The following is an 18,206-nucleotide window of genomic DNA, read 5'->3' on the forward strand; positions in this document are numbered from 1 at the left end:
AAAAGAAATATACGTTACTAGAAAAATAAAAAAAAATTGACTTCATAGATAGATCATTATCACGATAGGTAAATGCAGATCATTATAGTTTGTACTCCGATTTGCAAATTTTCTCTTTTGTAGACTACATTCTTCTCTTTCTTTAAACAAAATTATTGTTGATGTCATGCAAAGCTTTGATAGGGTTTTCCTTTATCCATATTTTGACTTCGATAATATAGAGTTATCAACAAATTTTATGCTTGTATATAAATAATTCAAATTTTCAACGTTGAAGACGTGTTTTAACTTTAAAATGAACTTGTAAGAAAACAAGTTTCTATTTCTACATTTTTTCAAGGGATTAAATGTGTAATTTTAATCCAAGAAAAAACCCCAAAATTCTTATCCACTTTGATGTAATTAGAGGGTAAGTCAAATCAAGGTGGATAAGCCTAGTGGTAACCTAATAGTAACACAATAACACACTAACATTGATTCAAAGGCTTATAATTAATTGTGATTGAAAATTATTCTCATCCACCAAATACTCAAAACCAAGTATTCAAATAAATGGAAAATTGGAAGAGATTGTGCCCTCAAATATTTTAAAAAATTTCAACTAACCCATCATAGAAAGTTCCATTTTCAGCAAACCAATGAATCTTTTTAAGAACTTTTTTGTGTGTTTTTTTTTTAATTTGCTCCACTTAAAATTATGAATTATAAATGGGTCCCAAAGCAAAACGTGCAATATGATACGAAGCATTTGAAACAATTTCGTGGGGAAATCTCAAGACTTAGATTTTGGTGAGCTTTTGAGGTGACGTCGACCACCAACCTTTCTCTTCTTTTTTCTTTTTTACAAATTAAATTATAAAATTTATCTAATGAAATTCTCCTATTAAGAGGTGCACATAATCATTGTTTGGTTAATGCGTTGGAAATTTATTACAAGAGGTCAGAATAAAATGTATTGGAAGACATTGGTCTTTTAAAAATAAATTATTTTTTTTTTTAAAAAAAAAAGAACTAGTTGGACATGTGGATATATTTAATCCATAATAATTAATGAACTTTTATCTAAAATTACTAAAACTTGTCTCGTCATGACCTTATGACTCCACATTCCACTAATTGGTTTTAAGTTGACTCTTGGAGAGTACGGAAATAATGGGAGAGTAAGAAAAATTAACGAAACCATGCAACTAAAGTTCAGTCCTTTTTGGTTGATTTAAAATAGTTATAAAGGTTAATTTATTTTTAATACTTACCAGATAAATTAGTGCTATCAAAACATTCAAAACTTCTCATTTAATTTACAGTGATCCATCTTTACAAAGAGTTGAGTATTAAAAGATATATTTTATAGTACAATAAATCCGTTGTTAAAGTCCATCGAACATGTCGATGTGATTTGAAGATGAAAATAACTTGATCATAATTAGAGTTAGAAGGATAGTACTAAAAGGTAAAGATTCGTATGTTCAAGATTTGTTAGAAATACATGTCACCTTCCGTATAAAATTGAACGAGTAATCTATTTATTTACAACATTTCAATTGAAGTTAATTGTCTAGTTTCGTAGTTAATTTTATGGATTTAGTTAAACTTATCCATATAATTAAATTTACCTTCCTCCACTAGTTTTAGTTTTTGGTCGATTAGTGTTTTAAGATTTTATGATAATCATAATAGATTTATCTTAATTCGTTAACTTAAACTTTTGGATCAATTTGTAATTTAATATGGTATATCATATTTTACTTTCACCTACTAACTTAAAATATACTTTCAATTGGTGATATAAGAATAAATATATAGTTTAGCTATCCTAAATTTAAGAAATGTCTTTTACCAATTTTGAGGTCAAAAAGTTCAATTATTTTTATATTAAAAAATTAAAAAAAAATGAGTACAACTCCTGACATATATTGTTTTACTATCTATCTTAAAGTTAAGAGGTTTTTGCCGTACCAACAATTTTACTATAATCTTTGATCTCTTCTTTTTCAATCAAAGTTTTACTATCATACTTGATGAACAATTTACTAAAATAAAATTTAGTGTCTATGTAACGGTTAATTTTTATTTTTTTACAATATCTTGATTAATTTCAAACTTCTAGTTTGAGAATACAAAGTTCAAAATCCATCATCGAAGAATGCTTAGTACACAAAGATTTCAATTATGTATAAATTGTATCGTATAATCTTGCCTTGCCAAATGCCAATAATGATCAAAATGAATCATTCTTATTCTTATCCTTGAATGTTAACAATAGCGTATAGATGTGCTTTTTATAAGAAATGTTTGGTGACAATTAATTTATGATGGGAGAACCGGAACCAAAAATATAGACCCAACTATTTATATATCAATGAAATTTGTTTATTTATTTATGTTGCCACGTGGCCAAATACTGGCGTAGGGCACGGGCTGGCGCTGGGCATTCGCCGTGCCTCCTGACAAGTGCAGTCCGATACTATTGTCCCTCGGCCTATAAATACCTCACGCCATTTCACACTCCACACACCAATTTCTCATTTTCCTCTTCTCTCATTTTCTCTTCTTCTTGAATTTTCCTTATTAACCATTGCCGCCTTTTCTTCGGGAACTACTTTCCTGAAGATTTCCATTGATTAGGTGATCGTGTTTAATAAGAACACACAGTCGCCGTAACCATGCCTGCCGGAGGATTCTCCGCCGTCCGCAAGAATGGAGGAACAGAGTTCGAGGCTAAAATCACTCCGATCGTCGTCATTTCCTGTGTAATGGCGGCAACCGGCGGCCTCATGTTCGGCTACGACGTCGGTGTCTCAGGTCACTACTCAAACTCTCTCTCTTCCTTTCTCTTTCTTATACATTGATTAAGAACACATCACGATTATATTTCAGTTGTCAGGAATTAGGATGACGTTTCTTTCTGATTTAGTTTGAAATTATCATCAATATGAATTCAAATCTTCTCGGATCTTCGTACATGGTGATTTTATTATTATTTTGCTAATCCTAAACTTATGGCCATTTACGATTGACTTGGGATGTACTTGATTATATCACTTCATTATTAGTCGCCTTCTTGTGGTTTTTTCCTCTTGGATGAGTTTTTTATTAATCAAAATTCTGAACGAGTGGCTGCTATACTAGTACGATTGATCGATTGACTGTGTGTTCTGCTATCACGACTGTTACACTACATTTCGTGCTATAAATTAGCCTAAAATTACAGAAATATAAATTAGCCTAGAATGTTGAGATATTAATCTGCTAATGTATAGAACAACGACGATGTGCTCAATCGATTACCCTACCAGGTATGCGTTACTAGGTTTTTCTTTTAAATCAATTTTTGGTTAATCTCTAAACGCAGGAGGAGTTACTTCGATGCCGGATTTCTTGAAGAAGTTCTTTCCGGTAGTGTATCGGAAGACGCAGCTGAAGGAAGAAATCAATAGCAACTACTGTAAATACGATAATCAAGGCATTCAACTATTTACATCGTCGCTGTATTTGGCCGGTTTAACGGCGACTTTTTTTGCTTCCTACACCACCAGGAAGCTTGGAAGAAAATTAACGATGTTAATTGCTGGCGTTTTCTTCACGATTGGAACCGTGCTTAATACCACCGCTGAAAATCTCATGATGCTCATCGTCGGTAGAATCTCACTTGGCTGTGGAGTTGGCTTCGCTAATCAGGTATATTTAATTTACAAGTTCTGATTGGCATTAGATATGGTCGGTTAGTGGAATATAAACAAAACGTCCAAATTGCGTCTTTTTGTCTTTAAAAAATTTTAATCCAGTGAGAAATAACATTTCACTTAAACATTATTTTACCTAACGTTTTTCTTAGAGTAAAATAAAATAAGATTCGAATCACTATGAACCGAGTTGAATACATTAATTTATATGTTATTGTGGTATGGAATTTTTGTGGTCGTGTTTTAATTTTTGGATTTTATGAAACTTTTTTGTGACCAAGAACTTTATGGTTATATATTTTTATACTTAAGATAATATCAACATTTGATCTAGACATAGGTACTTTAACGATCATTTAATGATAACATCAACTTTGTGATCATTTTGAATTTTGTTCCCAAACTTGTATATGGTCGTTTAACATGATGTATATTATTTCATTGCAAGCATGTATATATTGAATATGCCTTTGGTCTTTTTTTAGTCAAAAATATTTAAATTACTTAAGGGTTTAAATATATAGAGTAATAAAATGTCAATGAAAGTTTATGTCTAACCAACATGAGCCAACTCAATTGACATATGTTTATTCTCGTGGTTTTGAAGTTTTGGGTTCAAATCATCTACTCCACGTTGTAATTAAAGAACCTTTTTCAAAATATAAACATATATATATATATATATATATATATATATATATATATATATATATATATATATATATATATATATATATATATATATATATATGTTTATATTTTGATATGTATTTAAAATGACGAGTAAAATACATTTGTAGTCCATGAAATTTAGATTTGGTGTCTATTTGATCACTGAGATTTAAAAATGAACATTTTTAACCCTTCAAATCTAAAAAATGATTTTAAATGGTCTTTAGATTTCTTTGATTATTAGTTAACTAAAGGATGGGACTGTTAATTTTCTTTGTTGGAAAATAATTTGTTTTTGGCTAAAATTCCTTTCGTTTTCTTTTTTCTTTTGGCTAATTTTTGTTGATTGTGCTGCTGATTTGGAATATTTGAGTTTAAAATCTATATTTCAATTTTTCTCAAATTAAAAGTAATTTAAAGTATTAGATTAATTATTAGATTTGGAATACTTGACTAAGATCAAGTGTATATAGGTCATGAGATATATGTACACTTATATTTTGCCTTAGATAATTGTTTTCTAGGTTTAATAAACATAGGTAAGAAGATTGCATGAATCTTTTACATCCTTCCCAAATAATATATATATCTCTCAAACTTAGAAAACATGAGAGCAGTTTAATTTGTTATTCTCACAATTATCATTCCAAAAAAAAAAAACTTTGATTCTTAGAATAACTTTTAATAGGTTCGATTTTTGAAATTTCAATTAAACAATTCTTTTTAGTAAGATTAAAAATTTTGAAAAATATTGAATAGAACTGTCCTTAAACAACAAAATTTACAATAATCCATAAACTAATTATATACGATCAAAGTTCATGATTATTAGACACCATGTTTAAAATTCTATTTGGACACAAATTTTTATAATTAAACCTATAGGAGACTCATAAAATTTTGAAGACTAATCTTGTAATATTTAACTTGTAAAGAAAAAAAACACATATACATTAAGGAAAAGGCGAGGCAAATATTTACAAATTCTTGGAAGCATAGAAATTGACTAGTTGCCAATAAAATTAAGCAAACGGGGTCAAAACAAGATGAGACCATGTTGTATGGATAGCCACAACATTCTGCTCCTTGTTTAAAGAATCTATGTGAATTCTGTTTCTATTTCATTATTAGCTTTAAACCTTAAAGAGAAATATATATTACCTATTTGTTTCCTAAATGCTGGAATGCCCCCTAGAACTTTTAGTTTATATATCTTAAAAAGAGAGATTTGAATGTAAAAATATGTACATAAGATAGTTTTTTGTTTTTTAATTATTATTATTAATTAGCATGTGCCTATATCATTCCAATCCCTGTCATTTTAGTTGAGAATGTATGTATGTTTAGAGTTCTTTATCAAATTTTAAAGTTTACACGATTTTTCTTCCCAATTCATAGTTCATTCCAAAGAGATTAGATTTTATCATATTCCTTTTATCTCTGTTAGTAATGGGTGGTATTAATTATATATTATAATTTATTTGAAAAGAGGGTGGCCTTGGTGTAGACAGTAATATATCTAGTGCTATCCTGACCAATAATATCTTTACTACTCTTTAAGATAATCTTTTCTACATATTAATTAATAGACCAATTAGAATCATCGAGTTTAGGTACAGGGAAGATAAACACCAAAAATATAATTGAACTTTTGAAATGACGACCCATTGGAAGCTTGTGAATTGTAAATTAAAGTCTCTTTTTCTCTTTACGGCCATTAATATAATTTGTCACATGAAGTCGTGTACGTCACCCATTTGATTTCTTTCTACACCTTTCCTCGATGCTTTTTTTATTTTTTTTATTTAATATTTTGTTTCTTCGTTCTTTTTCTTTTATAAAGTATTACTGTAAATTTTCAAACATCACTTTCTCTTGAATTGCATAATGTCGCTGGAGAAATGGTCAGAAACAGCTTCTAAAGTTTTGTCTCATATAACTAAACATTCTAAACATCTTTTTTCTATCCATAATAGAATATCGAGATTTTTCTAAAATATTAAAAATTTTCAAACATATCATTTTAGTTGTTTTGGATTTCAGATGTATTTTGATAGATATTATATCAAGATTCTACTATTATAAAAGAAAAATCAGTTATTTTTGAAATTTGATAAATCTATGTTTTCAAATTTTACAGATAAAAATGTTAGGTTAAGTTTTGAAAAACTTTGAAAATTTGTTAACCTCGTCTGAGTAAAACCAACAAAAAAAAATGTTTAAATGATTTTTAAAAGATTTACTAGTTTTAGAGAAGACAAAATAACTATTTGTGACAATTTCCGTGTTCTTGTCCTTTCATTAGCTCTTCATGATCTACAGTATCTCCAACTAGTCAATATAACGCATGCACACACTCACATATTTAATCGAAATTATATTTTAATAATACTGTAGATCAACTCTTTTAAAGCTAAAATTTAGATCGCTATTTGTTAAATTTGTAGAGGTTATTAGCTCCAATTACCATCATCTTTCAGACTAATCACAATGGAAATCAATATGTGAAACAGGCAGTTCCATTATTCCTTTCGGAGATGGCCCCAACTAGAATCCGTGGAGGATTAAACATACTATTCCAGCTCAACGTCACCATAGGCATTCTCTTTGCAAATCTGGTCAACTATTTCACTGCTAAGTAAGTTCCCTCTTGACTAAACAAGAAACATAGCACAAAATTTTATTTCAACGTAAAAAGTAAGCCTTTTTTCTTTTTGTCTATACAGAATAGAGGGCGGGTGGGGGTGGAGGCTGTCGCTGGGTTTGGCCGGAATTCCCGCCGGCCTCCTAACTCTGGGGGCTTTGATGGTGGTGGACACTCCCAACAGCCTCATAGAGCGTGGCCGCATGGAAGAAGGCAAAACGGTGCTTAAAAAGATACGTGGGACTGATAATGTGGAAGCAGAGTTCTTAGAGTTGGTAGAGGCCAGCCGTGTGGCTCGAGAGATTAAACACCCTTTTAGAAACCTACTCAAGCGGAGGAACCGCCCCCAGCTCATCATTGCTGTTGCCCTCCAGGTTAGTATCATACAATAACCGTTATTTCAACTCTTCCCAGAGATTTCATTTTAAGTAATTTATATATCTTATCAGGGGATGAGGTCTTTTGACTTTTGTATGTGAGATTCTTAATAGAATTACCCGTCATATGATCAAACAAATTGACTTGTATCTATTTAAGGGAAATGAGGAACCTATCTCGATCCCATTTTCATTCTTTAAATCGGTCACAAAGCATTACTATGAATGCTGTGGAATGCAGGCAAATTGAAGGAGGTTCAGTATATAGGTTTAGGAAAGGGAGTTTGCAATTTGTATAGTCAAGCCATCTGGTTGACAATCAAAGTAGTAAATGCTAGCAAAATAAAATTTGTGCTTTAAAACTCATCTTAAAAAAGAATCCAAATACAAGTTATATTTCATTTTTGAACTTAGGTTTGAATTTACTCGAAAATGAACCGTTCTCCCATTGGTTTGCCTTCACAATTCAAACTAGCTTTGAAACGTGAGATTACTTGTAGGGGTTAAAAGTAAGGGCTTTAAAGAGAAAATTTGTAGTTCTCTCCCTTCTTGAAAATCTGAATTACCAATCTTGTACTTAGATTTGTTATTGCAATTCATCATTCCAATTGATCGTACTGACAACTCACTGAATCCTCTTCTTCTTCCAAACAGATATTCCAACAATTTACAGGTATCAATGCGATTATGTTCTATGCTCCAGTTCTATTTAACACACTAGGTTTCAAAAGTAGTGCCTCTTTGTACTCCGCTGTCATAACCGGAGCTGTCAATGTCGCCTCGACGGTCATATCAATCTACTCTGTTGACAAAGTCGGTCGCAGAATGTTATTACTTGAAGCAGGAGTACAGATGTTCATTTCCCAGTTGGTAATCGCCATAGTTCTAGGCATCAAAGTTAAGGATCACTCCGACGATCTAACAAAAACCTTTGCAACATTAGTTGTAATCATGGTTTGCACCTTCGTCTCTTCATTTGCATGGTCATGGGGGCCACTAGGATGGTTGATTCCAAGCGAAACATTCCCATTGGAGACTCGCTCCGCTGGCCAAAGCGTGACCGTTTGCGTAAATTTGCTATTTACATTCGTGATAGCTCAGGCCTTCCTCTCAATGCTTTGTCATTTGAAGTTCGGGATATTCTTATTCTTCTCTAGTTGGGTTTTGATAATGTCAGTATTTGTGTTATTCTTGTTGCCAGAGACAAAGAATGTACCGATTGAAGAAATGACAGAACAAGTATGGAAACAGCATTGGTTTTGGAAGAGATTTGTAGAAGAAGAAGAAACTGAGGGACAGAAAATAAGTGTGAAGAAAAATACTAATGGCTTTGGACCTTCCCTCCAGTTGTAGTAATGCTTTAGAATTCCTTGACGGGTTTCCCTAAATGGTACAAGGATTTGGCACCAAATAGATATAACAATGGGGATAATAAATTAACGAGGTTCAAGCTCTTCCCTTGCCTAAAAGAGTGGACTTCTTACGCATTGCAGAAGCAATTTTGCTTCCGGCACAAACGAAGGAATGATATCTTTTATGTCATGGAGCTCAAGCCTTCAAAACTTTGCCTGAAGAAGTGTTTGCTTTCGTAATGATTATTAATAAATTATATATTAATTTGTCATATCTACTTTATCCTTGAAATATTAAACCTTCAATTGCATCCCAAACTTTACGTATAGGTTAAATTATGTTAATGTCAGACAACAATATCTATAAAAATATCTATAAAATAGCAGTTTAACGTATACTATAAAATTTCCTTAAAAGTAACATATACTATAAAATAAATTTATAAATTGTTCAAAGTTGGAAAATTTACATAAATGTTGTATGGTCAGATAAGTCATCTCACAAAATTGCACATAAACTGACATGAACAATTACCAATATCAAAAGATAAAGTTAAATTGCAAATTTGGTTCCTATAAGATTTCACGCGAATTTCATTGTTATGGTATGATAAGAGATCATAATTAGTTTCTATGATTCAATAAAACACTCCTGATAATCTCTATCATTTGACAAAATTTTCCTAAATAGTCTGAGATAGGATAATTCAAATTCTCTCAACCAAGCCTTGTAAACGTACAGCCAGTTCTTTCTTCATGGTATAACTACTTCCAATTATTAAAGTTGAGAAGGCTTGAAAAAGGAGTAATGTCACATATGAGCAAAAGCACAATAATGCTAACTTAATTTACTCGAAGCTGAAAGAAGATTTAAAGTAACCAAATTTATTCAATTAGATGAATATCATAAATTATTCCAGTATGTAAAATAATAATGATTTGATTTCCATCGTCCTCTTTCTTGGCCAATCAATCGGATAACTTAGCAAATGGTATGTTCTTCGAGATGTCAGTGGCTCAACACTGATGCTATGGTACAGCAAGAAGAGCACCATGTAACAAACAGGAGTGTGCATGCTCCGATCTCATAGATCGATTCCAAGGGGCTCGTGTTTTTTGTTTTCGAGATCTTAAGAGATTCAACTTTGCTATAATTTTTTCAAGAAGAAGAAAGGAATGAAGAAAGACTAACAGTTTTTCCAGTTTGCTACATTTTCTGGGAGGATGAATCTGATGAAGCAAGCTCGGCATACATATTGGATATGGCATTTGCAAAGTATTCCTTGGCTTGGGGTCTCTTGATCTATGGAAAAAAAGAAAAGGAATTCATATCAGAAAGTATCATGACAGTTTAATCATTCAACTATCTCATGTTGATGTCTACATTCGCCACTTGCCTTAAATGTAGGAGTGAGAAGACCATTCTCCAAAGTGAAAGGCTCATGGACCAAAGTGACAGCTTTTGCAAATTCAAAACCTCTCAACTGGAATTAAACAAGGGGATTTTGTTACATTATTGCGAGAGTAAGCGAAATTGCACAACTGAATCAATAATTTACACAACAATTTTTTGCTTGCTTGCCTGTGCCTCTCTTCCAACGGCATCCATCTCCGCCAATACAGCGGCCCGTGCTCTTGGGTCAGTGCAGAGTTGGGCTAAATCATTATACTGCACGCAAATTGTTAGACGAGCACTGTTTAGAAAGACGAGGAAAAATGCTCTCGGAAATTGTGTTGATCCATGCACAACTTGCGAAGATTATGCAAATACCCTATTAAATTTGTACTTTTAACATACAAACAACGGCTCTCAAAAAGAAGAAATAAATAAATAAATAAAGAATGCATGTACGTAAAAAAAATCCCCCCCCTGCATGAAGGGGGGACTTCATCTTTTAATTTGCTGTAGCCTGTAACTGATACCATATTTATCTCCTTCAAAAGAATTTTGCTTAGATTCTCTTGCTTATCTATAAATGGAGATATTGCATCTTGTTAATTGATTATCTGAAATACAAAAGCAGTAGAATTCTAGGTTTGAATCTTCTCTTAACCAACTGGATTATCCAAATTATAAAATCCTAAAGGCGGCCACCTAAGAAAGGGTGCAGAACAAAGCAACAAGCCCCTAGCTGAACTAGTCATAAATTTCTCAATTGCCCAAGAGAAGTGCTCATTTGCAACTCAAGTTTAGAATGGAGCTCAATGTATAATATTCCTAAGACTAAGACAAACTAGCGTTACCTTAATGCCTTCGGAAGAAGCCCATGCTTTCAACGTATCCAGATCAACTGAGACTACAGCTACCAGAGATGCATTAAAGCTATCACCTTCGGGAAGGTGGAAAGAGTATCAGTAATCAAGGGGCTCCACGTCATGGTAGCATGTATAAGGGCCAGTCATATTTTCATCATGTGAATAGACAAAAAGGTTGAATAGATTGTAGAATTTCATTTCTCACCGTAAACAAAGCATTGGGCGACAAACTTGCACTTCGCATACACGTTTTCAATTTTCTCTGGTGCAATGTACTCTCCCTGTGCCAACTTAAAGATGTTCTTCTTCCTAAGAAAAAGTACAATATTTTGAACAAAAGAAGTGAATCCCTCAATTACAAAGATGTATAGGAGATTTATTTAAGACCATTTCTCAAGGAGAAAAAATGTTACTTCTAGCTAATGAACTCGAGAGCATTAAATACGTGAACAAGTTTGAAATCATTAGAATCCACAACGTATAGGATAATTATGTAAATATTAGTTGTCAATATTTGGTGTTTATTGTCTTTTTTTTCTTTGTTGATGTGGGTTTTTCTCTAATATAAGTAGTCCTAGGTTGTACATATTATAATATAACAAAATATTACAACTCCCCAGTCTCCAAAATAAATACTAATCAATTCATGGCGAACGAAGTATATAAAACCTCCAGGCAATTCTTCAATTTAGCAAACTTCAGAATCTTATTACAGCAGTCTTTCAACTAATTAAATTTGTTCTTATTCTATGAGTTGAAAGACAACGAAAAGTGGAGCGATAGAGCTCACCTGTCAATAATCTTTAAACGACCACCCGGCAACCATAATCCAATGTCTCCTGTATGAAGCCAGCCATCTTCATCAACAGCTTCCCTCCTGTCCAATTCAAATGATTATTTAAACTACAAAGTACTTGATTAATTAAAGACATTCAAAGAGATGAGCAAAGAAAATTATTACGTCTGCACTTCATCTTTGAAATAGCCCTTGAAAACAAGGGGACCCCTGACACAGATCTCACCACGAGAATAAGGCTGATCATCGGATGTGTAATTCATTTCAGGAACATCCACAAGCTTTATTTCTAAAACAGAAATGAAGGACAATTTTTAGCCCAGACTCGGAATAATGAGTCAAGAAGAGTTAGAGTGAGCTTGAAAAAGGCCAAAGAATCAATGGCACGAATTAAGTTACCCACACAGGGTGCAAAACCATAATAAGTTACTCTGCATCTAATTGATATTACAGTCATTTTATCTTCGTGTGGGAGAAATTATCCAAGGGGAAGAAAGCAATACCGCTGGCATATTTACACCGTTGAATGTATGAAAAATAAATTCACACCTACGATTTCACCAGTCGAATCATCCAACGGTTAGGAAGATAACAGTCAAATTGAGTACTTTTTCTTTTTTAGACCTACAACTTCAAAGCCATTTCCCACGCTTTCACGAAATTGAATTTAATGCACGTAAGGATTCCAGTAAAATAGCAATAGAGTTAGATGCAATCGTTAAAAAATATCTGTGCATTCATCACCAGCAAACTCCTCGAGCATATCTTAAATGATTGAGAAGCTCATGTCAGTTGCTTACCACAAGCCGGATTAGGAGCCCCAACATGACCACAAAGGGTGTCGTCTGGATCCATGGCACTTATAACACAAGAAGTTTCTGTCATTCCATAGCCTTCAAATACTACACCACCAAAGCAGCTGTGGAGCAATTACATCTAATTCTTCAGAAATTGGAAGGAATCTGAAATAATATAATCGTCTCCTAAATTTAAAATTGTGAACCAAAATATTAAAGACTCACATCTTTAAAAATTCCAGTATATCAGGAGACAACGGTGAAGCACCGGATGCCAAGACACGAACCCGTCCTCCAAGCTTTGCCTTTATCTTATTAAACACCAGTTTATCCCAGAGGGGAGATGGACTTTTTCCTTTAATAGCAGGATGCCCCAAATACAAAAAATAAATCAGATTACAAGATTTTGAAAATACTAACACATAAAAGGTGAAAATGAAAACGCCGAACACAATAAATGGATGCAAGTAGGAACCAATTAACAAAATTTAAGAAAATTGAGAACGGCAAGGACAAGGAAAGGACCTAAAAGGCACAAACGCAAACACAAGATATGGATGCAACACAATACAAACACTTTAATGTCCATCATACCATTCATTATTGCTTGTCTTTTGGAATTGTAAGCTGCATTGAACAGTCTCTCTTTCAGCACACCAGAGGTCTTTACAGCATTAATAATTCTGTTCAGCATGTAATCAATTCAATGACAAGAGAAGCATTGTATTTTCTGATTGATCAATAACTTTTCATGCATGATCTTTACCCAGCATATATTCTGTTATACAGCCTGGGAACACTGCAGAAGATTGTAGGCCTTAATGCAACCATATCATCCATCAATTTCATATTGTCCTAACACATGTATAGAAAACCACATCAGGTTGCCTCAAGTAATGAATGAAATCACTCTCAAGTTCATAGTAAGCTCAGTACTCATAGAAGTTAGTATAGATATAGCTTCATACCCCCTGGTAAAAACCAACAGCAACCCCAAAATAAACCGTCGAGACCTGGTTAGCCCGTTCGTATATATGTGCCAAAGGGAGGTACGATATGTAACTGATGATTAGAATGTAAATCAGTACAAACCAAACACATCAATGAAATTACACGACAGTGTCACATTACTGTAATGTAAAAGTGAAACACCCAATGCTCACACATCTGAGGGGAAAAATTTCAAAGCAAGAGAACATCCAGCAACACTCGCAATTAAATTCCCATGTGTCAGTACAGCACCCTGGCAAGATATTAATGTGAACATAAGAAAAAAAAACCTTGTTAGGTCATCATTAAACAATGTCAGCAGCTTCGTGCTCAGAAAGAAGAATTTTTAGAAGTGATACCTTCGGGGTCCCAGTTGTACCACTCGTGTAGCAAATAGTTGCAATGTCATCAGGTTTTGGAGGGCAAAAAGGCTGGATGTTACTGCTACCCTGGAGGAAAGAATGTCCAAATGACAAGATAACTTTTTTGAAAAAAATGGAGTAAACAGTGCGGTACATGATAGCAAAGAAATATGAAGTTTCATATTGCTTCTTTTATCACCATGCATCTAAGAAAGATGCGGCAATATTTTTTTGTGTCTCAAACTAGGCTTCCCACTAATGTTGGAACGCAAACCATTAATAACTTATTTTGTTTCCTTTGGGAGTTTTATTCCTTTTCATTATCTCAATGAGGGGTTTTTGAAAAAAATATATATGCATAGCATAATAAAGAAGATGCAGCCTCATAGGAATCATGCAAACGGCTAACCATGTTGCTTCTTTTTTATGACATCGTGGGAGGACTTTTTCAGTTTTTTCTAATCTTATTTCCTTCTCCTTTCCAATTATATCATGGGAAACTAAGGGTTTACCTGACTAAGCAAACTTGCATACGTTAGAACCTGCACCCCTGTCGATGATGGAAGCGATGGTATTTGATCATCTTGCCCACCTACAACCTACAAATTTTGAAAGCTAAATTAGTTAACTAATTATAAGTTCTAACAAGCAGCCGTATATCAGATCAAATTAAGATCAATTGCAAACACACGGTGATTCATACCACAATCAGCCGTACGGTTGGAATTTCTGACAAGAAGCTTAATAACTGCAAATTAAAAGTTAATTAATAATGAATTATTTTCTGATGTCAAATCTCCCATTAAAAATCAACAATATAGCTGAGGCCAGTTTCTGATACTATGAGAAACTGGTCCTTCAGCGATGTTATTTCTTTTGAATATTAAAATCAATTTCTAAGAATGCAGCAGACTAACTAAAATCTCAAATGTTACTCACAGAATTCAATGTTTGAGGAACACAAAATATAACTTGTACAAGAGCATGATTTACAATATACTTGACCGCATCAGGACCTGTAAGAAAGAAAGAAATTCAAACACAACGCCAAAAGGGGAAATTTTCAAAAAGAAATAACAATATCTAAAAGAGAAATGACAAACCAAGAGTATCGTATAAAGGAACTGATATGTAAGAATACGCTGAGCAGGCATGGTCAACTACAAGCCACTCAGGTCTATTGATGAAATATAATCCAATGCAAGATCCCTGTGTGAAGGATACCCAGAATAGTTAGACAACGCTAAAGAAACTACAGGGTAAATACGCATTTATCAGGTTTGACCACTATACCAATTGCTGTAAAAAGAAATGATAAACTAAACATTATTCTTTCTTATCTTTTCTTTTTCTACAGAAAAACCAAACACTATCATAGCTTTCGGCATTCAGTCACTCACCTTTGGTATACCATGATTTACAAGACCAGAACCTAATGCTGTCCGAGCAGTACTTGCTTCTCCATATGTCATCCATTTGTACCTTAAACAGTGAAAGGATATGTCAAAAATTATGGAAACAACCACAGGAAAAAAATTAGAAATTCAACAGTAGCATAAAACTCACTCTCCAACTGTTCCATCACATCGGATTCGGGTACCTAGATATTTATAGTCTCTATATACATCAGCTGAGCGCCTAAAGTGGAGAAAGTAAAATCACAAGTCAAAAGCTATATAGATAATCAATATTAGCAATAAACAAAGGACATCAGTTCTTTGTGTTCAGAAAGGAGATAGACGAAGTAAAGATACTCACGTAAAGTTATCGTGCAATGTACCAATTTCCGGATGATCTGGAAATCTATCCACAAGCTTCAAAGGAGAGCGAGCAGATCTACCATGAGGAAACAAATGATCTTTATAAAGCATGGTCATGCAGAAAGGGCAAATCAAATCCAAAAAACCCATTAAAATCTTTACCTATATACATTCCATTTTCCAGTCTGCAATTTCTCTGGAAGCACAACGCTGTAGCCATCCCCTGCTTGGAATTAATAACTTTGACAATGTCAGCCAAACATGGAGAAGAAAGAGAATGATTAGCATAATATATCAAATATATTTACAGAAACGGGTATAGCTTTTCTCATTTTCTCATATTCGATGATATTAGACAAGAAGATGGTCCACTAAAATTGTCTAGACTTGTACATCATAAAAACTGTGGCTCGCCACCTTGATCATGCCCCTTTTGTTTAGATTCCGATTCAAAATGGTTTTTGATTCTTCTCTAAATACCAACAAGAAAATCCCAACCTATAGCCCAATTATCACAAACTGAAGCTGAATATTCCTGCAACAAACAACAGTCCCAGAAACTCTACTACTAAATGTAGAATACGAATTCAGTGCCTGCAGATACCATAAAATGTAAAGGAAAACGTCGAGGTGAATCATAATTTCTAAATAGATATAATTCCTTCCCGAAATCAACCACTTTCTTCCAATCAGTTCCAATTCCAATGCAGCCCGGCACCAAAGACTTCAACTATTTTGATAAAAGAACTGCAACCTATTGGTAGAGGAGGAAAGACATCGCTCAGAATTGAGATAGAACTTTTAAAAAAACAATCCGCTCATTTCCAATTTCCAATTTCCAATTTGAAAGACTCATCAAAATCCCGATGGTGCTTCCGGGCTATGGCCAATAAAGAACCCTGTGTCCCCACAACTTGCATGCTGAGTTTTAAAACTTTCCTTTTCCATTTTTTCTTCAATAACTAGATCCTAGTGATAGTAGTTGTTATCTCCCCGTTCAAATAATGTTTGCCAGCGTCTAGATCCTATGAAGTCAACCAAATTAATCACTAGCACTGAACCTTCTGCCTTGCGACATAGAGAAAAATAAGCAATTTGAATGATAAGAACCTAATTCCTATGCATATCAATCCGTACAAACCTCATTCAATTCAATCAATTTTGAGCTAGCTCGTATGATCGAAGAGTAAATGAAAAAAGAGTAATCGTGCACAATCAACAACGCCCCCAACCACATAGACATTGAGAATCTCAAAAATCCAGACTCGGAGAATATAAGAAACTCCCTCAGCAACGGGACAAAGCAGAATCGACGTAGAACAGACCAAACAAGTGTTCAAACAGCCAGCATTTAATCAACATCCGTTCATACCAATGCGTTTGGGCAAAAAACCATAGTTCCTATGGCCCACGCTTACTCTGATTGGCTGCGAACAACAATAAAAACGAAAACCAAGCCAATAGCCATATCTTCTTCGGCTATAAAACGTCACAGATCCCTAGCTTTTCATACGAAATTACTAAACTACTCGTAACAAAATACGCCAGTGAGCTTTTCACACATCAAAATATAAAATGAAGAACAACTAAGCGAGAGCCAAACAAAGAGCGAGAGAGAGAGAGAGACCGCTAAAAAACTCGCCAGCAGTTGCATTAAGCCGGAGCTGAGAAGAAGAGAATTCGCCGGCGGGAACAAGATGATCCTGAATGGCTTGTATCCGACGTCGAGCCGCTGGAGAATCCATAAGCACGCAAAGATTTCAATCCGCCACTACAAATCTAGCCGATCACTGTATAGAAAAAGCAAAGTAGAACTAGAATCCTAGTATTCAATTGAATTCCGTCGATGAAGAAAAAAGGTAAAAAGAGAAAAAAACATTTATGCATCCACATACCGGATAGATTAATGAACAGGCACGCATCTTTAGGTAGGTGACGGTACAATGACGGCAACAGCGATTCGGATAATAGCTTTCTGATTATTTTGAAAAGAAAAATTAATCGTTCGATTATCCACAAACAGAAGTTGTGATCCGTATGATGAGCAAGAAAACAAATCAGTAGAAGAAGACGTGAACGTAAAACGCATTCACATTCAATTGGTTGAAGTTGTAGTTGAGTTTGATTTTTCGGTCAACCTTCCATTTCGGATTTTTGCCTTCCATTACTCCGTTCGATCAAAATCCTGCGGCCTTTGGCTATTGGGAAAGATCAATGTTTAGGTGTACTCTTTTTGCAATTCAATTTTACCATTAAAGAAATTATAGCAAGAGAAAACAAAGATCAATTGCTGCGAATACAATAATCAATCTCAAAATATTGTTGGTCCAATCTTAAAAAATTCGTACATACGAAAGGGTTAAAAAACATTAACCATTCATTACCTAAATTTTGGTACTCCCATCTATTTTCAATTTCGTGCGGATTCGTAGGTAACAGTTTAGATCCTAATGTATACGAGATTCATCAATATGTCAAGATTTTAATATTTTATGATATAATCGATATTGTATTTTA

At 33.7% G+C, this 18,206-nt stretch overlaps 2 protein-coding genes across 3 annotated transcripts; one reads left to right on the forward strand and one right to left on the reverse strand.

Moving 5' to 3' along the window:
• The first annotated feature begins 2,511 nt into the window (after positions 1-2,511).
• LOC103483721 (sugar transport protein 13-like) lies at positions 2,512-9,000 on the forward strand. The gene is made up of 5 exons (XM_008440469.3): positions 2,512-2,802; positions 3,353-3,678; positions 6,869-6,993; positions 7,082-7,373; positions 8,031-9,000. Exons 1-5 carry the CDS (start codon positions 2,664-2,666, stop codon positions 8,727-8,729), a joined length of 1,581 nt encoding a protein of 526 aa, XP_008438691.1. The 5' UTR covers positions 2,512-2,663; the 3' UTR covers positions 8,730-9,000.
• A 597-nt stretch (positions 9,001-9,597) lies between these two features.
• On the reverse strand, positions 9,598-17,991 carry LOC103483722 (long chain acyl-CoA synthetase 6, peroxisomal-like). Of its 2 annotated transcripts, none has more exons than XM_008440472.3 (24): positions 17,585-17,991; positions 17,317-17,479; positions 15,852-15,912; positions 15,688-15,765; positions 15,496-15,567; positions 15,330-15,411; positions 15,033-15,138; positions 14,869-14,945; positions 14,633-14,677; positions 14,442-14,528; positions 13,927-14,016; positions 13,741-13,820; positions 13,546-13,639; positions 13,344-13,432; positions 13,172-13,260; positions 12,803-12,932; positions 12,581-12,699; positions 11,946-12,069; positions 11,775-11,861; positions 11,190-11,293; positions 10,973-11,058; positions 10,311-10,397; positions 10,126-10,212; positions 9,598-10,031 (listed from the first exon to the last, which is right to left on the reverse strand). In XM_008440472.3, exons 2-24 carry the CDS (start codon positions 17,432-17,434, stop codon positions 9,936-9,938), a joined length of 2,088 nt encoding a protein of 695 aa, XP_008438694.1. In that variant the 5' UTR covers positions 17,435-17,479; positions 17,585-17,991; the 3' UTR covers positions 9,598-9,935. The 2 variants fall into 2 exon arrangements, with proteins under 2 accessions (XP_008438694.1, XP_008438693.1); XM_008440471.3 differs by having other exon boundaries at positions 17,317-17,503; positions 17,585-17,745.
• Positions 17,992-18,206: the final 215 nt, after the last annotated feature.

Source organism: Cucumis melo, chromosome 6 (assembly GCF_025177605.1).
Source record: "Cucumis melo cultivar AY chromosome 6, USDA_Cmelo_AY_1.0, whole genome shotgun sequence".
NCBI lineage: Eukaryota > Viridiplantae > Streptophyta > Magnoliopsida > Cucurbitales > Cucurbitaceae > Cucumis > Cucumis melo.

Excerpts from the sequence above, each read along its gene's own strand:
- LOC103483721 (XM_008440469.3), top strand. The coding sequence starts at position 2,664 with ATGCCTGCCGGAGGATTCTCCGCCGTCCGCAAGAATGGAGGAACAGAG. Across the intron at positions 3,679-6,868 it reads GAGTTGGCTTCGCTAATCAG|GCAGTTCCATTATTCCTTTC; the intron begins GTATATTTAATT and ends TATGTGAAACAG. Across the intron at positions 6,994-7,081 it reads GTCAACTATTTCACTGCTAA|AATAGAGGGCGGGTGGGGGT; the intron begins GTAAGTTCCCTC and ends TTGTCTATACAG.
- LOC103483722 (XM_008440472.3), bottom strand. The coding sequence starts at position 17,434 with ATGGATTCTCCAGCGGCTCGACGTCGGATACAAGCCATTCAGGATCAT. Across the intron at positions 15,766-15,851 it reads GGAAAATGGAATGTATATAG|ATCTGCTCGCTCTCCTTTGA; the intron begins GTAAAGATTTTA and ends TCCTCATGGTAG. Across the intron at positions 12,700-12,802 it reads ATACTGGAATTTTTAAAGAT|CTGCTTTGGTGGTGTAGTAT; the intron begins GTGAGTCTTTAA and ends ATTGCTCCACAG.